Source organism: Zonotrichia leucophrys, chromosome 7 (assembly GCF_028769735.1).
Source record: "Zonotrichia leucophrys gambelii isolate GWCS_2022_RI chromosome 7, RI_Zleu_2.0, whole genome shotgun sequence".
NCBI lineage: Eukaryota > Metazoa > Chordata > Aves > Passeriformes > Passerellidae > Zonotrichia > Zonotrichia leucophrys.
In genome coordinates, this window is record NC_088177.1 from 6,799,080 (window position 1) to 6,821,634 (window position 22,555).

At 37.1% G+C, this 22,555-nt stretch overlaps 1 protein-coding gene across 4 annotated transcripts in view; it reads right to left on the reverse strand.

The window, feature by feature from the left end:
* Positions 1 to 1,957: 1,957 nt before the first annotated feature.
* ACMSD (aminocarboxymuconate semialdehyde decarboxylase) overlaps positions 1,958 to 22,555 on the reverse strand; it is a 38,669-nt gene continuing 18,071 nt past the window's right edge. For all 4 annotated transcript variants that reach the window (XM_064718195.1, XM_064718196.1, XM_064718194.1 and 1 more), the window contains 9 exons: positions 19,697 to 19,741; positions 17,155 to 17,251; positions 13,332 to 13,381; positions 11,815 to 12,051; positions 9,653 to 9,746; positions 8,014 to 8,109; positions 7,373 to 7,545; positions 2,334 to 2,432; positions 1,958 to 2,118 (listed from right to left, as the gene is read on the reverse strand). In XM_064718195.1, the coding sequence (XP_064574265.1) occupies positions 2,056 to 2,118; positions 2,334 to 2,432; positions 7,373 to 7,545; positions 8,014 to 8,109; positions 9,653 to 9,746; positions 11,815 to 12,051; positions 13,332 to 13,381; positions 17,155 to 17,239 (897 nt within the window). In that variant the 5' untranslated portion in view covers positions 17,240 to 17,251; positions 19,697 to 19,741 and the 3' untranslated portion in view covers positions 1,958 to 2,055. The remainder of the gene's footprint in view (positions 2,119 to 2,333; positions 2,433 to 7,372; positions 7,546 to 8,013; positions 8,110 to 9,652; positions 9,747 to 11,814; positions 12,052 to 13,331; positions 13,382 to 17,154; positions 17,252 to 19,696; positions 19,742 to 22,555) is intronic.

The following is a 22,555-nucleotide window of genomic DNA, read 5'->3' on the forward strand; positions in this document are numbered from 1 at the left end:
ATCTTCCCAGATGTATATATCTTCTTTAAGATCCTGCATGTGCAGAGGAAATTTAACCTCAAAGACTTCTCATGTAATTAGCTGATCTTGGACTTCACATTTGTGTGTCTGTAACAATCAAGGTACAATATTTTACCTCATTGTTTAAATCACTGTGTAAACCTCATGGAATTTGGGTGTTCAACTTAGATTCTTTATTCCTGCTGTAATTGGTGGAGGATTATTAGGAATGTTCTCATCTGGCTGCAATTAGAATTTTACATTTGCTTCGTTAATGAAATGAAAAGATGAAGGGAAGATTATATATACATATATATCTCCCTGTCTTAAAAATCTTAACATACCAAGAATAGGTAGAATATCATTAAATAATGAGAGGCATAATGAATATGATTTATGCAGGGTATGCACATTAATTAACTCCCATGCAGGATACTGCAATCACCCATTTAGTCACAGGTTAAAGTAATTAAATGCAGTTCTTGCTATTGGAGAGGTTCCAGACCTTGGTCCCCAAAGATGTGACATTGCATTTTCATTAACTTAACTGGTTTCATTCATAAAAAAATTGAAGAATTAATCCAATTAAAATGTATTGGAGGAATCACAATGTATTTTCCTCTTAAATCCATTTAAACATCTGTGAGAATCATGTATACTGAAGGGAAATATGAGAATGAAATTGCCTTTTGACTCTGAAATTTAATTAAAACAATCTGGTTGAAAAATCATACATGCTGAAAACTCAATGCCTGCTTGTGGATATTTAAATAAAAAAGGTCAACAGAAGTCTTGCAAACCTGAGGACAATAAATGTTGTTAAAGCTATTTTCTGGCTCTTCCTCTTACATAAAGAACTGATATTCTAAATCTCTGAGCTGCTGACTAATTAAGCTCCAACTACTTCACAAATCACTTTTCTTTTTTTGGGAGTGGGTTGGGCACTGTAAAGAAGGACAGAGCTTTCTTTGTTGTCCAGCGGAGCCTGGGATCAGCAGAACTGCTGATGTTCAGCATCCTTCAGGTTCAGCTGTGACAGCTATGGCCAGAGCTAAACACAACTTCTGTCTAATACTGTTTTGCCTGGAATGTTCCAAGGCTGAGCAGAGGAATGGGGACACCACACACAGCCACCCAATGTTCCCACAAGAACAAAGACTGGAAGTGCTAATCCACGTTTTTCTGACTGGTACACACAATTCTCCTGGGAGGAGGATGGATAATAATGAAAACCTGTTTCAATCAATTGTGTATAAAGCAAACCTTTCTATTCTTATGTCAGGACTCAAGCTAGGGAGAGCATTGGCACTTCAACATTTAAACTATTCAGCCTTACTTTTGGGAAGCATTTGGTAAGGAATAGAACATTAACCCATCCTGTTGCCAAACACTAGTGTTTATTGTGACAGTGACACACCAAGTAATACCCACACAAATACTTTATTTCTGCACCTACACCCATATTGTTCAAATTGTTTCTGATGAATAAGTTCCCAGTGCTGTAGGTGGCAGCTGATACATAAAGTCCCCACACAGACCTTTTCCATCCTGTCACAACATTGACAAAGCACAAGTGCACCTGCAGTGCTGAGCTGAGTGTGGTGGGCTGCATTTTCCACCAGTGGATAAAAGAAAATGTTGCCTTTTATTGGGCATCAACATTGTTTAAATTCTGTTTTAATATTCTTTCAGATTCTGTTTGGCTGCCATAACAAAGACAGAAATGTAGTGAGTACATAATTTTCTCATCTCTTTCCTTCCTGGGAATCAAGTCCTAATAACATGCCATTGATTATAATTCAGAAATTCTTATAGCTGCAAAAGATGAAATCTCTCCTTTATTATGAAAGCAGGGAATTCAGAATTGTTTAAAAACAGCCTAAATCCTCAGGCAATACCTGTGCATACTCCTTTCCAGTACCCTTGCTTTTGCTTTGGAAATAACAGGAGACTGTCAGATAATTATCAGTTTTATTTTTCATCTGCACAATTGCACATGCCAACAGAAATACAAGGACATTATTTCCGAAGTTTAGCTGCTTTAGTACTTCATAATTATTCAAATTGTTTTCTGCTAAGACCCAAAAATTCCAGAGCATTTCCAGCCTTGAGTTTATCCTGTAAAAACAAAAAACATATATATGTTTGTTCTTAGCTCATATTTAACTCAAATGCTTTTACTTGTGCTTTAAAAGGAACTGCTGCAAAGAGACTGAAGGGTCTCCTTCAGTCTTTGAAGAAATCAGTGTACTACACTGATTTTTCAATGTTTTATCTCATGTCTCATACAGAGACTTAAAAAGGAGGGAAAATGCCTCATGTAAAAATCATACCTTCAGTTTATAGTCAAAATCATCCATTGAATCAATCAATTTTCCAGGTTCCAGTTCCCCAAGTGGAAAAGGGTAATCTGTCCCCAAAATAACCTTGTCCTGGTAATAAAAAAGAATGTTACATTTTGTAGGAACATTAAACAATGGAGTTTAAATAATATGGATATTAATATGTACAATATTATAGTAACATTAATATTATATTTTAAACTAATAAATTTTAATTTTTCCAGATTTTAAATTTCTTTTTAATTAACATTAAACCATACAGCACATGCTTTCTGGAATGTATAATGAAGTACAAGAAATTAGATTAATTATGAAAGTGAATATGAAGATCATAACTTCCACTTAGAAAAAAAACAAAGCTTGGAAACAATGACTCAAGAATTTTTTGGATGAGTTTTATTTGGAAAAAATTGCAGGATATTTATTAATAATTCTTGTGGTGTCTAACTGAAGTTATGGTATTTTAATTCTCATGAGCAGAAAGTTAAAAATGCAAATCCCAGGCTTGAGGCACGAGTGTCTATTGCTTGGGTGAATAAAACACAATTAGAACTTGTTATAATGTTTGACTCTTTTACCAGAGTTCAATACTGAAATAGGGTGAAGAAAACATCATTCAGTTATTTTCTGGAATGGTTTGTTTTGTTTTTGTCAATTGCTTAAAAAATTTTTTTTAAATCTCCACTAGATGTCACCCAAAAGTCTCAGATAGAGCCTACACAAAACTTTGCCCAAATCTCAACAGAAGAGACACATTCTATTGTTCTCTCCTATGTTCTGTCCCGGGTTCTAGTTTATTATAGAAGAATTAACATAAGACTAACATAGGAAAATTTATACCCTCTGTCTAATAAATCCAGTTCTGAGCATAGACTAAGCAAAATAGATTTGTATGTGTGTACTTCGAAGCACCTAAATATATATTTATTTATAATATTCAATACCAAGATGCTTTATTCACAAAAGAAAAACAAATGCCATGTATTTTATGATTAAAAAAGCAACTAAAAACCATACCAAGTTTATGAGAGAAAGTGGGTTTTTAAGTAAAAGAGAAAGAAACATAGAATTTGTCCATCTGTTTACTAGGGAAGGTCATGTAAGACAGGAAGGTTTGTATATTCTTATTTACATCTCCTACATACTAAACCAGAAATAAATACCACATCCTCACTGCAATAATATATGTTTTTCTTTTCCTCTCTATGCAGATATATTTTTTCCCTCTGTTTGAAAGTATTTCACAGCTAATCATGGGATCTATTCATTAGTAGTAAAATTAAGAGCTGTAAATCAGTAAGCAAAATTTAGAAGCAGCATTCTTGCTGTGCTCCCAGTGATCTTGGGCTGTTCATTTGGGCTGTTTGAGCTTCAATTTTGTACTTCATTTGTATAAAATGGGGGTTGCTGTCTTTATACCTGTCTTTAGCAACAAGCTTCAGAGGAGTGCAGATGAATAATGCTCCCAGCATAAGGGAAGTACTGTTATATTATCCCAAACCATATCAACAAAGTCAATTTTCCCTAGAAGACTTGGAGGTCGTTTCCTTAATTAGCACATCTCTCCTATTAGAGAGGTGCATGGGGCTAATGATTAACCTCACTGGACCCTGCTGCTCAGCACAACTTTTCTCACAGTAATAAGGACCTTAATCTGAAAATGAATCTCAGAAAGCTTTAAGCATGACTTCATCCTCTTACATAAGGAAAAATTGTATTTGCCTTGAATTTTGCCTTCTTTCCTACGGCCATGATGCACCTGAAAAAAAGTCCAGAACGTTGTAGTCAGTTCAGCTCCAACTTCTGGCCAGAGAATGCTTTGCCTTTGGATGATGGCTCTGGAGAAATCACCATGGGGAAGTTTTTGCAGGGATGCACTGAATCATTTAATCCCATGTCAACCCAGTTCTTCACTTTTTATAGCCAGCAACGTTGGGGATTTTGTGTTTATTTGGATTCACCTCACACTACCTTGCCACGGGGGGAGCGAAGGACTGCAGCGATTCTGCACTCTTACAAAATTCTTTCTCAGGAGTGTGTGCTTCTGCTTCCATCCCCAATTAACCTGCACCCCAAACTAAGAAGGGATGACACAAAATGGACACGACTGATCCCAGCTGTCAGTGGATTTTAACTGTGATCAGCTCAAGGCCAGCACGCCAGGCGCTGGTGCCAGGCAGTGGCTGCTCCCCAGGGACACAAAGCCATGTCCAAGCACATCTTCCCTCACACTGAGCCCTTCCTGCACAGCTCTGAGCTGTTCTCTGGAGACCTGGCCTATTTCAAACCCGCAGCTCACAAAGTTACAGTGTCAGCCTCAAGACTCCATCACATTGTTTTTAGCCCAGCATTTATTAATCTTATATGTGTTACTCTGCCAACACATGTCTGCGCTGAAAGCGCTGAGATATTTGGTGTTTCTTTAAGCATTTGACTCATGGAAGGGTGTTATGTGAGAATGTCAACTTTCCTTAGAAAAAGAGGGAGCTTTTTAATCTTCGTGGTTATAAAGTAAAGTTTGAAATCGTGATGTGAATGTTTTTGTTTTCAAGGACAAGATGCCTTAGGCAATTGAAAAGAGAAAGTTCTCCTGAGTGTAAAAAACATGTTTTTGGTATCTGACTCATGACTTTTCAGCCCTGGGATTGCACCTGATGTCACATTGTTTGAACTGAAAGTACTCAGAGGAGAATTAAAGAAGACACCAACATCCTGTGTACTATGCTGGCCAAATTTATTGCGTTAAGATTCTGAATTTTAATAGTCTGTTGAAAAAATAAATTTGACACCACAGAGGGTAATGCTGAGTGCCTTTTAGATTATCAATTTACAATCCATAATCTCTCTCTCCTCAAAATTCCAGTTGCAAAGGCTAATGACAATTAAGGACCAGAGTCCATGTGTATCTTCTTAGAATGGAAAGTAGAGAAATTAAAGTGTGGTGCAAAGACAGCAGCTTTCCCATAGCAGCAATAGTTTAGAAGAGCTTTGAGATGCAAAACTTCTGACTTTGAAGCAGAAGTGCCCCAAGACTTGTGTGCTACACAAGTTCAGACAGAAAAAACTTCAATTCTTCAGCAATGGATTCAGCATCCTGTTGTGCTTTCCCTCCTGCTTTGCTCTTGACATCTACAGTTCAGCTTAACAGATTCAGATCACAAAAAGAATCTGTGGTCTCAGCCAGCCTGAGTCACACAGCTCCTAATTTACCAAGGTCTTTCTGACAATGGCAAAACATGTCTCCCAACGTTTTAAAATGAGTAAAAGAAAACGAGTGAGTGATCTTTTCTCCTTGCACTGGCAATTTAAAATTCAAGAGCTAGACTCATCCTTGTGTACTAGAACTGCATGTACAAAGACATTATAGTTAGAATGAACATGGTCTGGATTTGGGGAGATTTCTCAGAAAAGAGGTAACAGAGGCAAGTGTTGAGCTGTTACTCCATAAGCCTTTGGGTGTCTTGTAGAATGGACAAGCACATCACACAGAGTAAAATTTTAAAATCTATTGTTAAAAAACACCTTAAAGCCCCTTGCTTTAAGCTGCAGTTAATTCAAAAGATAATGCATATCAAAAACTACTGGGCTGTGGACTATGATTTGTTTGCTATTTAGAGGTTGGCAACAGAAATTAAAAGAAATCAGTATTGGGTGGGAGCCCTAGTATTTTATTTGTAAACCATCTGGTGCCTAAAATTAATCCCTGGCACAGGGTGGCAAATGACACGTGAGTTAATACCCACTGATGTTATCAGAACTTTCCACTACTAACAGCTTATTCCAGATCTTTTCTGAGTAAATTGACCTGGGTTTTATCTTACTTGTTTCTAATGGAAATAGGCTCCATGACAGGCTTTTTGCACATTTTATGGGGCTCCTTCCATAAATCTATTTTTGGTTCAGGGTGGTTTAACCAAAAATGTTGTCTCCACTCCTTAGAGCTGCCGTGTTATTGTACAAACATACATGTCACAAAAGTTTCCATACTATTGTTTCAAGATGTAGTTGTGCTGCCACATGGTTGATTTTCCATAAATCTTCAAATGCAAAGTTTTCCTAAAAGGCACAAGTCCTGCAGGGGAGCTGCAGGCAGAACTCCAGAGCCAAAGCTACAGACTTCAGGTGCAGCATGAACTGAAAACTCACAGATTTTAAAGTGTAATACCTGAGCTCAGAGTACCACAGTAAAGAAAGCAATAGAAGAAGGATTTCTATTCCCAGGATTTCTTCCCCCAGGAAGCTGGGAAGCTTCAGCTTCTCCATGTTTTGCAGCTCTGGAATGTGGTCTGGAGATTGTTTATCCAAACATGTGAATCGTTTTTAATTAATCCAATCACCATCAGCTCTGTCAGACTCTGAGAAGTCAGGCACGAGCTTTCATTATCATTCTTGTTAAGCTTTCTGATACATCCTTTCTCTTTCTTTAGTATGTTACATAGTATAGTTCTAGTATGGTATTCTTTAATATAATATCATAAAATAATAAATCAGCCTTCTGAGAACTTGGAGTCAGATTCACATCTCTCACCTCGTCTTGGGGACCTCACAAACACCACTTTGCTAAGCTACAAAGACTTCTTTACAAACAACTAAAATACTTCTGCAAACCCATAATGTTTAATTGTCTCTCTGAGATACCCACAAAAGCTTTCCTTATTACTGATGTTTTTTGTGTCTATAACTTCCCAAGTGGAGATACAACTTGATTTCTTCAAGCATGCACTTGAATTTGAAAATTAAGCCATTTGAAAACCAGACTCCAAACTGAAGTAGTCTTTGCTTGAAGTCCCATCCTGAACAAGCTCAGAGAAGGATGGAACTAAGGTTGACAGTGCATGATTTCCTGGATTAAACCCACCATTTCAATAAATCCATATAGTAAAAGCATTATCAACATGGCAGAAGCCCATCAATTTATTTCACTGGGTGACACTGTCTTCTTCTTTCTTCTTCTTCTCTTCTCCTCTTGATGTTTCCTGGAAAATTAACTGAAGAATGACTCACCCACTTCTGGAAGCACTAAAACTCACCTCTCCTACTACACTTGTTAGCAGCCTTAGAGCCCCACGGTCGTGGACAAGAGAGTCTGTGTAAAATGAGCCGAGGTATTTTCTGGGATCCACCTTGTTGTCCATGGCACACAAATCGGGGCGCACGTTGAAGCCATGCGAGATTCGACCCACTGTGTATGGAAAAGCTCCACCTGCAAGAAGGAGTTGTTAATAACTTTTAATAAGCTGAGAATATGTAAGAGGGAAAAAAGCCACCTTATCACCAAAGGTCCATAAGTTTTCCTGCCAGCTCTTTAGGAAGAAAGTGCTTTGCACCAGTGGCTTTTTATTCCTTTACCTTCATTAGCTTCTGTCTCTATTTTTCTCACTTCTTCACTACTGTGATGCCCAAATTCCTCCTGCTGCTTCCTTATCCTTTTCCTTAAACCACCTGCTGCCTTCCCTTCCTTTTTGTTTTCCCTTAACTGTTGTACCAGCTTGAGCCCTGCAGGCTAGAGAGTTTCATAAAAGCAGCTGATCTGTCAGGCTGTCTTCTTTGGGGTGACAGTGCTCAGCTGGTGGCAGGCTTCACGTGGTGGCCCCATTAGCTGAGAGACCAGAAAATACAACTGTACCATGCTCAGCCAAGGAGCAGGAGTTTCACATGGTGCACTACTCACCTCCGTGTGCAAAGCAAACTTTCAGCTTAGGGAATTTTTCAAAAATTCCTCCCATAATCATGGAGCAAATGGCCATGGTTGTTTCTGTTGGCATGCCTAAGAAGAAAACATCTTAATTGTATAAGAGCTTTATTGATTATTTGAATCCTATTTGATTTTTAAATGTTGTTTTAATTTTCTTCCATTAGCCTTTGGCCAACTAAAAAAAGTAATAATTGCCAGACAGCTACCAAAGGTAATGCATTATTTCCACTGGAGGGACACAGAGTTGAACTCTAATTAACTGAAAGGAGGACACAGGCCTGGAAGTGAAGGTGTTCTGAATTCTAAGTCCAGTTTTTACTCCACACCACTAGGACAGATGATAGACAGGTTGGGTATGCCCTGAGATACCCTGTGCAGGCCTGATTCCCATTATCCTTGCTCAAAGATAAGTCTGGAATATGCCAGGGTGTCTTATCACCTCTCCTTGTGGGTTTATTTTCTGTGGAAAGTGGAGCAGATATGTTAAATGGATATTCCAACACAGATTTGGGGTTTGATTACCACATGATGCCAGATCCTACAGTTTAGAACTAATCTGTCCCTCTGCTCCTGGCTGGGTTGGAAACCTAGTTAGGAAGAGAACAGGAATTCAGGTTCCTACAGCAGTTCTCAGCTTCTGATCACACCCAACATATTTAGAATACCATGCCATTTTAAACACCCAGCTTCAGACATGCAGCTTGAAATCAGGAACTGAGTTCCCCATATTTAGGGGGGAAACAACACCTATGCATCTGGAAGGGTTATTTTTATTAATGTTTTACCATACGCTCAGATGCAAAGCATTATTATGCTTAGTAAGAAAATATTCTATATTCACTTTGTTAAGTAAGTGCAATAATTTCATTTTCTTCTTAAATCTGTGTTGTTGAGCATGATCTGATTAAGACTGATATTCTTTCAAGATGATGCATTGCTGATTGGGACAGCAAGATTTTCCAAGCAGAATGTGTATTATATTTATGTTGTGTATGTTTTTCAGAACTGGTGGCAGTGCAAAACCATGCAAAAAAACCCAACACAAAACAAAATGCATGAAGGTAGAATCAGGTCTAAACATTTCTGGGTAGCAGAATAACCCTGCTCCTGTTATTCAGTGTTATGATTTACCTATCAAACAGGGAAAAAATGGAAACTAGATAATATCCAGCATCTACTGAGAGCTTTCAAAGTACATGTTGTTTCAGCTACAGCTGATGTAAAGTTATCAACCTATTTCTAAGAAATAACCCAAGAAATTATAGAAAAACTGGTTTTGCTTACTCCTTGTTATTTTTGAGGAGCTAATTTCAGAGATGATTCACTTCTTCCTTGTTATCTGCTCTTTGTATTTAGGGCAAAAGAGAATACTAGATTCTGTTGCTAGTCTGAATAATTTGAATTCTAAGTATTTAAAAGAAAAGCTAAACAAGCTTAGAAACAAATGACTACAGAGTTTACACAACAGACCTAATCATAATAGTAGATTAAAAAAAAAGAAAGCTTGACAGAAAAATGATGTAATTTTCTCTGTACTTGTACTGTACTTGGCAGCAATCTCCTGGACATAATCCAGTTCATAAATGTAGGTTAAGCAAAGTAAATATACATTTACCTATTAGCCAGGGAAACCAATATTTGGACATCCTCCCATCTATCTGCATGTCCCAGGGATGCACAAAGAGGCAGCAATTTAATTTCTCAGCAGCCTGCAGCAAAAAGAAAAAGTCTGAATCTTTATTAATCATAGCAAAATGCATCTTAGATCTTATTCATGCTTTTCAATGACCTGCAGTAGTACTGAGCAGTAGTACTAGTAATGAAAATAGGCCCGCAAGTAAGGACTATAAGCAATAGTTGGGTGTATTTACTCCTCTGGGCCATGTTCTGAAGGCCTCACTCAGTTTCACTCTCTTCCTGTGACTACAGGACTGGAAGCACAGATGATAACATCTCTTTAGTGAACCAAGCATTTCTCAGAATAATACAGTACAAAAATGCTTTTCCAGCTGTGTTTTTTCAGCCATCCTGTGGTATAAAATCAATTCAAGCAAACATTCTTTTGGTTTCATTACACATATGAGAATGAATTCCCATATTGTCTTATAGAGTCAATTGAGAATGGTTTTGCAGAATTGTTCCAGCTGCATTCAGAAATTTTCATTCAGTTGCACTACATTTGTCCCATTTTGTCCTCTACCTAGCTTACAAAAATGTTAAATTATTCCTAATTCTTCCTAAGAGTTCAAAATCTGGCTGTATTCTGATCAACAATCCATCTCTACCCAAGTACAGTAATTTTTCCAAAACTATTGACATCTTTGGAAAGGCAAACAGAAGACTAGTGTTGGATGCTGACTGTGACTGTAATTTGACTGTGTGCTTAAATTTAAATATACAGTCATCAGAGTCATTCATATGCTTAACCAGGATTTAACAGCTTCGTTTTGTCAGATGTATTTCTGGACATGCTCTTGTTGCTAAGGAGATTGTCACACATTTGAAAAATTTGGGTTTATTTACCCATACATGCATAAATAAAAGCTGCAACTTTTGGATTGTGGAGCACAATTGCCATCTACATTTGTAAACTAAAAATAGCAATTCAATAACTGGCCTGGTAGTTTGACAAAGTTCATAATCCAATATGGCTTAATTTCATAATCTGTATTATCCAGAGATGTTTCTAAAAATGAAAGGGGTAACTTCCTACATGCGTGAAACATAAGCTGAAGGACGTACAGTATAAGAGAGAGATCCCAGAAGAAGAGAGGGATCTCAGTAGCAGAGACATGGAGTTACTGGAGAGAGCTCCAAGTTATGGAGGGACTGAGCATCTCTCCTGTGAGGAAATGCTGAGAGAACTGGGGCTGTTCGTCCCCTAGAAGAAAAGCTTCAGTGGAGATCAGGAAATTTCAGGTTGCCCAGAGGGGTTGTGGAGTTTCCATCCTTGGAGATATTTACAATCCACCTGGGTATGTCCTGGGATCTGGCTGTAGGTGGCCCTGCTTGAGCAGGGGGTTGGTCCAGGTGGCCCCAGAGGCCTCTCCCAACCTCAGCCATGCTGTGATCCCATAAATGTGGGCATCTCCAAGGGCAGATGTTGGTATCTGACTGTATATGGCCATAAAAACAATCAGTCCAGGTGCTGCACCAACAGAGTTTCTGAATAAATTGAGCATCCTACAAAATAACCTCTGTGAATCAATTCCAGGCTGACAGCTCTAATAACTTGAGAAACAGATTCAGAATGGACATTGATTAAACCCCTAATTTAGACAAATGACCACCTCATCTGGATCTCAGGCTATTCAAGAAGTGCTATCTGTTAATTCATTTGATGATCAATACATTCAGTTTGGGAATTTTGGTCCTGTTTACATAGTTCTGTGTGGTACTTTGGTGCTATCTCTGATAATCTCAGGGGGGTTTCTCAGTTATTTCAATAGGATTGGATACAGCAACTTGAACTCAAATGCAGACAGTGCTTTATTTGATATTGCACTTATCCTCACAAATCAAGAAGGCAGATCTACAGTGAGAACTCGTATAATAAAACAAAATTTGTTATTCATTATTGTAAAATATATTTCAGAATATGTTGTATCGTTGCCATTATATCCTATAAAGAATTATCATTTACAACTAAAGCTGAGTCTCTCTGATCACTAAGCAGATTAGAAGGCTCAAATGATGACTCAGTGTGCTCCCAGACATTTTTAGACAGATTTCCATATCACAGAATTCCCCCAAAGAAGGAAAGCAACAGCTACTCACAGCATAAACATCGTGGAGCTCTGGGGCATTCAGGTCCCACTCATTGACATGAGATCCAATCTGCACTCCAGGAAAGCCCAGCTCATTCACACAGCGCTGCATTTCCCTCACAGCCAGCTCTGGAGCTTGCAGGGGTAACGTGCCCAGCCCAACAAACCTCTTGGGGTGCTTCTTTACTGTGGCAGCTAAATCATTGTTTAACAGCTGGGCAAGGTCTAAAGCATCCTGAGGTTTGGCCTGGTAAGATGTGAAGCAGAGCAGTGCATTTCAATGTAGTTCTCAAATGTTATCACCTTTGGAAGTTATTGGATAAATGTCATTGCAAACAACTGGTAGGGTTTGAACCCAAATGTGCTTTACAGTTCTGAACAGCTGGAAAATAGAGCTAAATTCTGCCTTGCTTTAAAACCTCTGGGTACAGTTCTGCTTTTTCTCTTGAATATTTTATCTACTGCTGTTGCCTTTACTGCTCAGGATGAGTGCAATAAAGCCCAGGTTGCTGATGCACATAAGTATCTGGTCTTTTGTGTAAAGCAGTCCCCTGGTTTTGTTTATCCCCATGCAAAAACCTCAGTGTATAATTTTTATACATAGCAATGAATATTTACTCTCCTATTACTGGAGCTGAAGAAATAAAAATAAGAAATGTGAGATGTTGGAGCATGTGAATTCTACAGAGAAAGCTTGAGCAAACTTCTCTAACATTTAGAAGGAGATAACATCCATAATTCTAACAAGGAAGTGCAATATCCATGCAATCAATCTCTAGGTTTTTTTCTCCCGAATACATATTTAATGGAAAATATTCCCTTAGATACCAGAATAAAGTTTTGAAGAGGAGTAACTAACTAGAAATGATGAAAATCAATGGCATTTCTTATATGTGGGCTTAGCACAATAGTTCTAAATGCACAAATCCATTTACATATAAGCATCTTAACCTGTGCACATTCCTAAATACTCACATCCAGAATGTATTTAGAACAGCATTTTGCTGTAATTTATCTCCTCATCCTGTCCTTATTTCTTTGAAGCATTCAAGATCACCACGTGGGGAACATAGGAACTTAAATTTGCTCCTGAATTTTAAGATTCAAAGCATTCTATGTTAATGAGTCCCATGCCACATTTAAAAGAAAGTGGGACAAGGCCACAAATGCATCCTTTGTGTCTTTTTATTTTTCCTTGAGAAAGTACTGATTGATGCCTGCCTTCTGGAATGTGTACATACGTGTCTGTCTGCTCACCATGGATTCATGTTGGATATATTTTTTCTCTCCATTTCCAGCTGCCCCCATAAGGAATTCAGTTGTTTTATATTTTCTCACTGGGTGTGCTCTGGTGTGGAGCTCTGCCAGGACATCCTGCAGACACCTTCTCATACCTGCATTCCTTTTTTGCCTTTTCTTTTTCACAGCAGAACAATTCTAGTGACTACTTCAATTTGTAGGAAGATGCTTTTGAATTTTAAAAATGTTGCTACATATGAATTATGAAATATCTCAGTTGGAGCTTACCCAGTAGCTGAACATTACAGGGACTGTGGACAGGACTTGGACGGTGACTCCTGAGTAAGAAAAAGAAAATATTAATGCTTCCTTTTTTGTTGTCTATTTTTGATAAAATGTTATAAATAAGAAAGTACTTTGGTTTGAGAGGCAGAATGTAATGGCTTTAATGATAAGAAAGACTGATTTAACAGTGACATAGATAAATTATTATTTTTTTTTAATTAAGGATCACGGCAATAAAACTCATAGTGTATCAATTTATTAGGATTTGGATATTTTTGCTAAGTAGAAAGAATAAACACTACTATATTCATACTAGCTAATTTGGGAAATTAGGGTTTTTGATTTTAGAAGGATTTAGTACGCACCTGTACAAACAATTAAAATAGCAATTTAGTATTACTCTCATGTGAATGAAACTGACATTAAACCAACAGAATACAGTAACTCAAGTTTACTTTGGCGTGAATTTTTCATATATATTAAATAAATAAATGTATTAGCTCAAAGATAAATAACATTATGTCAACAATTGTTGTTAAACAATGCTTTCCTAAGTGTTCCCAAAGCTAAATTGTGTTAGGTTTCATTCATCTTGTGTCTGGACTGCTGAGGTTGTAAATATAAAAAAATCTGCCTGTTTTCTTAACTTTGATGCTAAAAATAAAAAGAATTAAGTCCATGTTGTTTTGTTTCTGCTCAAACACAAATCTCTATTATAATATTTTGTATGACAGGTTACAGAGTGAAAATAACAAACCTGGAAGACAAACAAAGTAAACAATAAAGAGTAATTAGGAATTCACAAAATAGTTACATGCAAAACTGTTTTGTTTTGGTGTTTTTATAGGTTTGTTTACAGTATTTTTGCACATATCTTGTCATGCTTTAGAAAATTTAACTTGGTTGTTAGTAGCAAAACTACTAGAACAAAAGATGGCAGAAAAAACCTCCAGCAGAATGAACTCTATGAGAACTCTAAATGACTTGCCAAAATATTTGAATGATTAAAATGATTTATCCTCCTCCTCAGAAGTTTAAGTAGGAAACAAGAGGAGAAGCTGACTCAGATTGCTGCAAGATCTGATTAATATTATGTACAGCAGCAGAGGTATGGGGGTAAGGATTAGATCTGCAAAATTACATAAATACTGAATTATCCAAGTTAGATCATCCACCAATATGGGCACTTATTTAGTTTGTTGGGAACATTCTCCATGTTTTCCACAAAAATCATTGTATCTGCTTTCAATCCATTTTTACACTTCTGAGCAAATTTAACATAAACCTTAAAGGTACATTTCCAAGCTGACTGCTCCTAGAAATTAGCTTTAGGAAGAAGAATCAGCACAGAAAAGCCTCTACATTTTTACCCTCTTCAGAGGGTTTTACAAAGGAGAAAGTAACAAGGAAAGGCAGTTAGGATGAACTGATATATTTTCTCAGACAAAATTGTGATGATTTGTGTCACAGAACTGTGATGGTAATTACTTTTACAGCTTGTTTTATTGAGTTACATGGATAGCTTGCTTTATTGAGTGGATCAAGATAGAAGTATGTACATCAATTAGACATAGGACATATGATTGGGAGAACTAATTGAGTCTCTTTGCTCCACTGGAGACCATTTCTTATTACTGGCAGGATTTCTTGGGCATGGCACAAACAAAGCCTTTTAACCAAGTTATCTCTCTGAGTTAAAAATACCTTTCAGTGACTGATTCTGGTTTTGTTCAGCTGGGAGACTTCTTGCATCTTTGTCCCAAAATTATGCCATGTTTGGAGGTTAAATTTTGGGTATAATCTATCTCAGCCTGTGTAAGAGAAAGCAGTCTGAACTAAGTAGCTAGAGGTTTCTAAACCAAAAAAGAATAAATGTGGTCCACAGTCTTTATCATTAGCTGAGCAGTAAGGATGAAAGAATGAAAAACACAAAGGCTTTTTTTCCCTCCCACATAATTAATTGGCTGATACCTGTATGTCTGGAGTGCTGTAATAAAAAGGGACATTTTTAGGGCACAAGTCACCAGATGGTGCTGTAACATACAGGTTTACATTTTTTTAATCAAGTGAGCACTGTTTGGTTCATGAAGAAATATTGTGATGCTGCTTTCATGATACATTTTCTTTTCTGGAGAGCTGCTGCAAAAACTTGAAAAAAAAAATCCTCCTGTGTTTTCCCTTTGTCTACAACAAACATATGGGGCAGAACTGCTTTGTAGAAATTTGCCATTCGTGCTGAGGGAAATACCTGAAAGAGAAAGATGCCCAAAGGCTATTTATGATCCACTCTGTAGTTGAGTGATTTGGTAATCCCCAAAATCCCTGAGCTAACTCAGAGAAACACTACAGCCTAGTCAGGCCATGATTCTATGATTCTGTGACAAGGCAGCATATTTCAGTCTGCAAAGGCTTTCTGGCATTCCCATTAAAGGTCTAATGGTTGGAGTTTCAAATACTGCTTTTCCAGGCTGAAAATGAAATAGATTAAAATTGTCTAAATTGTGTTTACATTTTTTGCGCTCACTACCTGGTGGCTTTCCAAGCTAGCCTATGTTATGTGTTGCACTAAACCTCCCTCAGAAGAATAACCCAGACTATCTCCTAACACAGAATGAGTTAGGTTGGAAAAGACCTCTAAGAGCATTGATTCCAGCCATGAATCCAGTTCTGCCAAGCCCACCCCTGAGCTGTGTCCCCAGGCACCACATCTGCACATCCTTTAAATCCCTCCAGGGACGGGGATTACACCAGGGCTGTTCCAGGCTTGACAACATTTCTAGTGCAGAAATTTTTGCTGATATCAAATCTAAACCTCCCCTGGTGCAATTTCAGGCAGTTTCTTCTTGTTTATTATTTGTCATCTTGGAGAAGAGACCAACTCCCCACTGGCTACAACCACTTTCATGTGCTTGTTGAGGGTGATAAGGCCCAAGAGGAGGAAGCAATAATCATAAAGATGCTACTTGTACAATATCTGTTATTTTAAGCAACCCAGGTGTTTGTTCCTTATGAAAAGCTGAAGATATTCGAGTTGTGTCCACTGGGAAACTGATGTAGGAACTATTCAGGCCTCAATCTAAGAAAAAATAATCTTTTAGAAACATAATATTTCTCTTACAAGAGTAATTTGGAATTACAGTGTTAATAAGAACTAGCAAAAATAATTGATCTGCCTAGAAATTCCTTCCCTCATCCTCAGTTTCCCATGTTACCAATGTTATTTAGTGGCTTGCATGGAAGCTGATGGAAAATAAATTTGCAAATTTGGCACCTGGTTAAATTTCTAAATGAGGAAAACTCCCCTTTCTGACAAAGTAATTGTGCCAGTTCTCTAGGCTCAGAGTCCTACAGCAAAACCACAAAATGAGGCTGAAACATGGATAAACAGAAAAAAAGTATTAGAAAAAGAAACAGACATAGAAGAAATCCTGTGTGTAAAAAGACTATTTTTAATATTTGGAACAAAAATGAAGGGGCTTCCTCCTCCTTCATGAATGTTTTAACCGGAATATATGGTGCTATTTCAAGTCCAGGGTCAGTCATCCTTACTTTTGTCAATGAGTTCCTTAGTGTCCTAAACCCCACCAAAAATAATAAATTCTAGTGGGGAATAAATTGCTGCTGAGAATGAGGAAAGTTATGGGCACAGGTTCCTTCTAAATATGAAGAATATCAGTTTCCAATTACTATCAGCAAATTAAAACCAAGGAATTAGTATGCTAAACCTTTTTTTTTATATTGTTGTTGAGCACTTTCAGATGGACTGACAGAGAAGTTGTTATTCTAAATGAAACACAGTGATTTGAGTTCCTTTGTGGAACTGTACCTGACTGGTCCATCTCTTTAATCCGTGCTTCTGGATCCCAGCAGTTCTCTTGGATAACTCTAAAAACCTTTCCATCCTTCATCATCTTTGCCTGTCCCTGTGAAATGACATTTTCATATATTATAAATGTGACAAAGTAGTACCTGCTAATTTATAGTCTCTTGATATATTGTGCTCCTTACAGAAATACAGTGGCAAAATTTTGATCTTTTATTTCTATTCAGTAGGTATTTTTAAACAGAAAATATTTTAAAAATAGATATGAATAAAACAGTAATTTATAGTTCTGATTTAATTCTTCATAATCATAAAAAAAAAATCCCTTTCCTTTTGCAATGCACATCACTGTATATTTATTTGGAAGAGATACCAGGTACCTTAGTCCAAGTTTATCCTCAAACCAAATTTTGACCTCAAAACAATGCTCTAATTAAATCTGTGCTAAATTTTCCCTTTGGGTATGTGTGTGTTCAATAGCATCACTATGGTTCCAGTAACTACAGAAATAATTGTGTAACACAGTTAATTTCAGTCCAGTGATTTCTTATCACCAGTGATAACTCAGACAAAAGGAGACCTATTGTGTTGTCTTCAGACATGCTTTTATGCTTGTTTCCTTGGTAAGAAAAAAAATATTGAAGAATTTGGGAAAGAAAAGTCCCAAACAAATCTTATACACAGTATAAAACCATGACCTGAATTAGTGTAAAATTTTCTTATATGCCAACAATTTCCAGACTTAGGAAGTTCAAAATGTTATCAGCGCCATGAAATTTGTTCCTTTATCAGCCGGGAAGCTTTTGAAATGCCATATTTGGTTGATTTGTGAATTGTTCAGAGAGAGGCAGTGTCACCCCATTAAGGGAATTGTCTGTTACAATTTGGGGTGCCCACCAGCTGCTGCAGACACAAGAGGATTTCTGCTGGCACAAAGGGATGAGATACAACCAGCAGCTGCAAGCCCTGAGTATTTCCTGGTTGTTTAGGCAGGGCAGTCTTTGGGCCATTCAAGAAAGGGATTTCTCTCTCTCTCCAAAGGGCACTTTATTTTTCCTCACAAAATTGGTCTTATTAAGGATCCTGTCGATTTTTCTACAGAAAAGAACCTGTTAAATCAGAATATTTACTACCAGTGTGCCCAGCCAGGGGCAGGGGGGTTTCTGTCCCCCTCTTCTGAGAACTCAAACTGTTCTTAACCTTGAATTTGTTACTATCTTCATACATCATTCACAAATATACTGTCCTAATGAATATTTTAAAGCCATCCTCAACAAATCTAAGTGTTCTGCCTTGGCAACCTGTCAAGTTACTTGTTAGCTGTATCATGGGTTGTGAAAATTATGTGAAATATTCCAACTGCAGGGTCCTGATCCCCTGGTGAAATACTTCAGGTTCTTGTAAAACTGGTTCTCCAACCTGATGGAGAGGTTTACTGTAGACATACACACTCAAATGCATTAAGGAAAGTTTAGTGTATTGATACAGGTTGTCCAATTAAAAAAAATAAAATTGGGGTGTGAGAAAAAGGCACAGTAGAACCAAGCACTTCATCACATATGAATAGATCACCTGGACTTTACTGTTCTATTCTATACTTCCCTATTCCATCCCATCCTAAAAATTACCTAATATTTGTTTTGATTAATGTATGTGGAAATTAAGAGAGAGACATGTAAAAATTAAGTCCTGCAGGCTGATTTAGTTCAGCAAACTACATTTAAAATTCTCCCCTCACCAAACTACTCAGTCACATCCCAAAATGCACTTTTAAAGTATGCATGTAATTATTTTCTTCCAATTTGACCCTGGTGCTTCTTCAGAGAATGATATGGGAGGCCTTTGGGGTTTTTTAAATCTTAGGAGTTAACATCCTCAGCTCCACATGTCTGAACAGGATTTTGTTTTGCCATGCACGTTTTGTCATGCAGCATTTCCAGACAGAAGTAGGCTGGATGGAATTCTCAGAGGGGTGTGTAAGGCCATTATTGACTTGCCACAAAGTTCCTCTGCAAAGTATTTTTAGCACAGAATTTTAGCACCAGACCTGTAACAAAATCACCAGAAATGTGTCCAGTCCCTGTCTCCTTCCTGCAGCTGCCATGTATCCCAAAATCTGTGTCATCTATGCTTTGGTTTACCAGGTGGCTTGTTCTTGTTTATTAAAATATCAGTTCCTTTTGGGTTTGCTTGTCATGACTGCATCTAATTCAGCCCAAATCTGTATGTAATCTGCTTTAGCCTGACCTTTCTTGTTGGAAAGACTTTTCAGAGCTATCCATTCCAAGTGTTAAAGTGAGATGATGAAGAGGAATGGATGCTGGTTCATACAAGAGGGTGTGAGTTTCATCCTTTAGGCAAAAGGTTCTGCTGAGGTCTATTAGGACTTGGTCAGATACTACTTCGTAGGAAATAGACCTCTAGAGAAATCTGTATCAAAAACAGAGCCAATCTTATTGCCATTTTGCTTCTCTAACATATTTCCTGTGAGTTTCTATTCGTGATGATGACACAAGATCAGCTCTGAGTGCCAAAGAGCCCAAACCTTGCAGTGATGATCCAGCTGTACCCATCCACCATATCCATATCTCTGTGGAGGAAAGGAGAGAAAGCCAGGGCTAGTTAGCTCTCTGCAGTAGTAATAATAATAACAATAATAATAATAATAATTGCAGTTCTTACAAAAATACCTCATTCAGGAGAAACCCTTACATGTGCTGAGCTTTGAGCCAGAGTAGCCTCACTGAAATCAGAAGTGTATAGCTGGACTGGACTAATGGTGTTTGTACAGCTGGAATTTTAGTTTCCAGTTCAACAGCATTTTTAAACAGCTGCTTTAGAAATGCTTAAAGTTGCTTGCTACATTGAGGTTCTAACTGAAATAATTTTGACACTGAAAATATTAAATTAAGCATCTGGCGGTGTGAAAACGGAGCTGACAACTTTCCAATCTGTGATCAGTTAATCATTAGCACAAAGATGCATTGATTCCACTTTTCAGCTTCCATGACTCAGCAGCAGGAGTGAAGGTCAGCCTCTTGTCTATTAATATTTAAACAGGGAAGAGAAGCTAAAAAGGAGAAGCTTGGATGCTCATTGATTCTTCCAGAGAGATTCAGAATTGTTCATGCAAAAAACGCAAAACCTACATAAGATGCTGATTTCCTTTTACTTTAATAAATTATCAATTAGAAAGGAATGAACTCTTGAAATCTCTGGGTGAAAACAATGCTCACAATTCCCATTTCTCCAAAAAAAGGAGAAACATTTAAAATGAAACTCAGTAAGAGCAGGCATTTGTTTTGCTGAAGTGTAAACGATTTGGACACAGTCCTGAATTTCCTGTGATACCAAATCATCACTTAGTGCCACTGTGAGCTCTCCTGATGGGGGTGTGAAGAGCCAAACCTCCTGACCCCAGCCAGAGATGCAGTCACTGAGGCTGTGTGCTCTGTTTAACTATGCAACTATGTAAATTTTATTTAAATTTATACATCTAGAGGTTTATACGCATGTAAAAATACTGAAATTTTGGGAAATTTAATGAGTGACAACTAATGAGAACTTAAACTAGATCCATGCTAATTGCAGTTGTAAGCTAAGCAGAAAACAAGCACCTGAAATGGGTACTGAAGGAGCCCATAGGCAATAGAGAAACTCATTTTCAACTTATTTTATTCTTTCTTCCCCTCAGGTATTAGTTGTAGGCATTGACATTCCATATCTGTTTTTTCTGTGATTTTCTATCCCTGTGATATTTTCCTAGGCTGTTAAATCAGGACCTTGACAATAGAATTTTCTAGTTTGAAGGTCCAGTATTTACAAAGCTGGAAACAAGAAGTTTAGCACTAAATAAATGTGTGCAGGTTAAGATGCCTCATTGGTTTTCCTTGCATGATCTGTGTTAATGGCTTGAATTTCCACAGGACTCCAGGGAATTCTGAGAGTTGTTTTCTACTCTGAGCCCATTAATAAACCATTGAATCGCTCAGAACAGAGGGAAAAAAACCTAGCAGGTGGAAATTAAATTTTAAAAATTTGGTATTTTCCTCTTTATCTCTGTTTAAAGAAATGCAATGCTGGCCCACAGTGTCTAACATTAGTGAATTTAGTCTTGATGTACATCTGTGAACATCAAGGAATTCTTGGGGTCATTTTAAGTAGTGAACTTATTGCCCTTTTAAAGTACCTACAGACAAAAATATTTAATTTTTTTAAAAAACCCATATAACATCAGAATGAATTCTATAGCTGTTTTTATGAAGTTATTGCACAGACAACAAAATCTGAAATGTGCAAAAGCAACCTGACTTTCTGGTATGGATATTTAACCTCCTATCCATTTAAAACAGACATAAAATTATTATAAAAGTAACTGTAGCCTCACCTACATTATCCAGTGTATGTGTTTTTCATCAGGAGTGGCTATTATTATAAATAGGGTGTTCAAATAGATATTTATAAAAACCTTCCTAGCCAAACAAGGAAACAAACATTCCTTTCCAGGAGGTTTTGTGCATAATGATGTTATTTTTCACAACTAATGAAGAAATAATCCTATGTATGTTTTCAATGCCAGGTTTTCTCATGACTTTTTTTTTTCTAATATGCTGTTTACATTTCCCAGCTGCTCTCTCCCTAATATTGACTGAAACTGGACTGCTTAAAATCACAGCAATGCAGAGCTAATAGATATGAAATCCTTTCAGATTGATTACATTAAAACCTAAATGACATTTTTCATTCTAAAATGCATTTCACAGGATCATGAAAAAACATTGTGGACAAGAATAAATTTATGACACTGAATAATAACAACAACAATAACAACAACAACAACAATAAGTTAACAGAAATTCACTTATAGCTTCAGTGCTCTGACAACTGAGATTTTCTGTTTTAAATACAACAGGATACTGCTTTCCAGTAACTGAAAAAAGAACAGATATTAGTAAAATTATCATGATCAATTAGCTGTACTTAGAGTGACCCCACTCCCACTGAAGTTAATGATTTCATGCCTGTGGGTATAATGATGTGAATAAATTTGTCTTAGTTAACATTAATTTTGTCTAATATTTGATTATTTATTTTATTTAAAACAAAAGTGAACACCATTTAGGAGTGGAACAGAACAGCTCTATTTTTATCAAGAAAGTGGAATTTATACCTTATTATCCCAAAATTTTGTGTCTCAAAAAACTCAAGGAAAACTTTAAGAATTGCTTCAGAATAAAAAAAAGTGGGGAACAGACCCCAGTTTTACATGCTCTTCTGACTGGAGTCTTTTCAAAGTGGTGAAATACAAATATTTTACAGTTGGAAAAATATCCCAAATTAGACAAAAACCTAGAGATATTTACCCCAGAGCCCTTCATTCATTTATTCTTTCAAAAATCACATC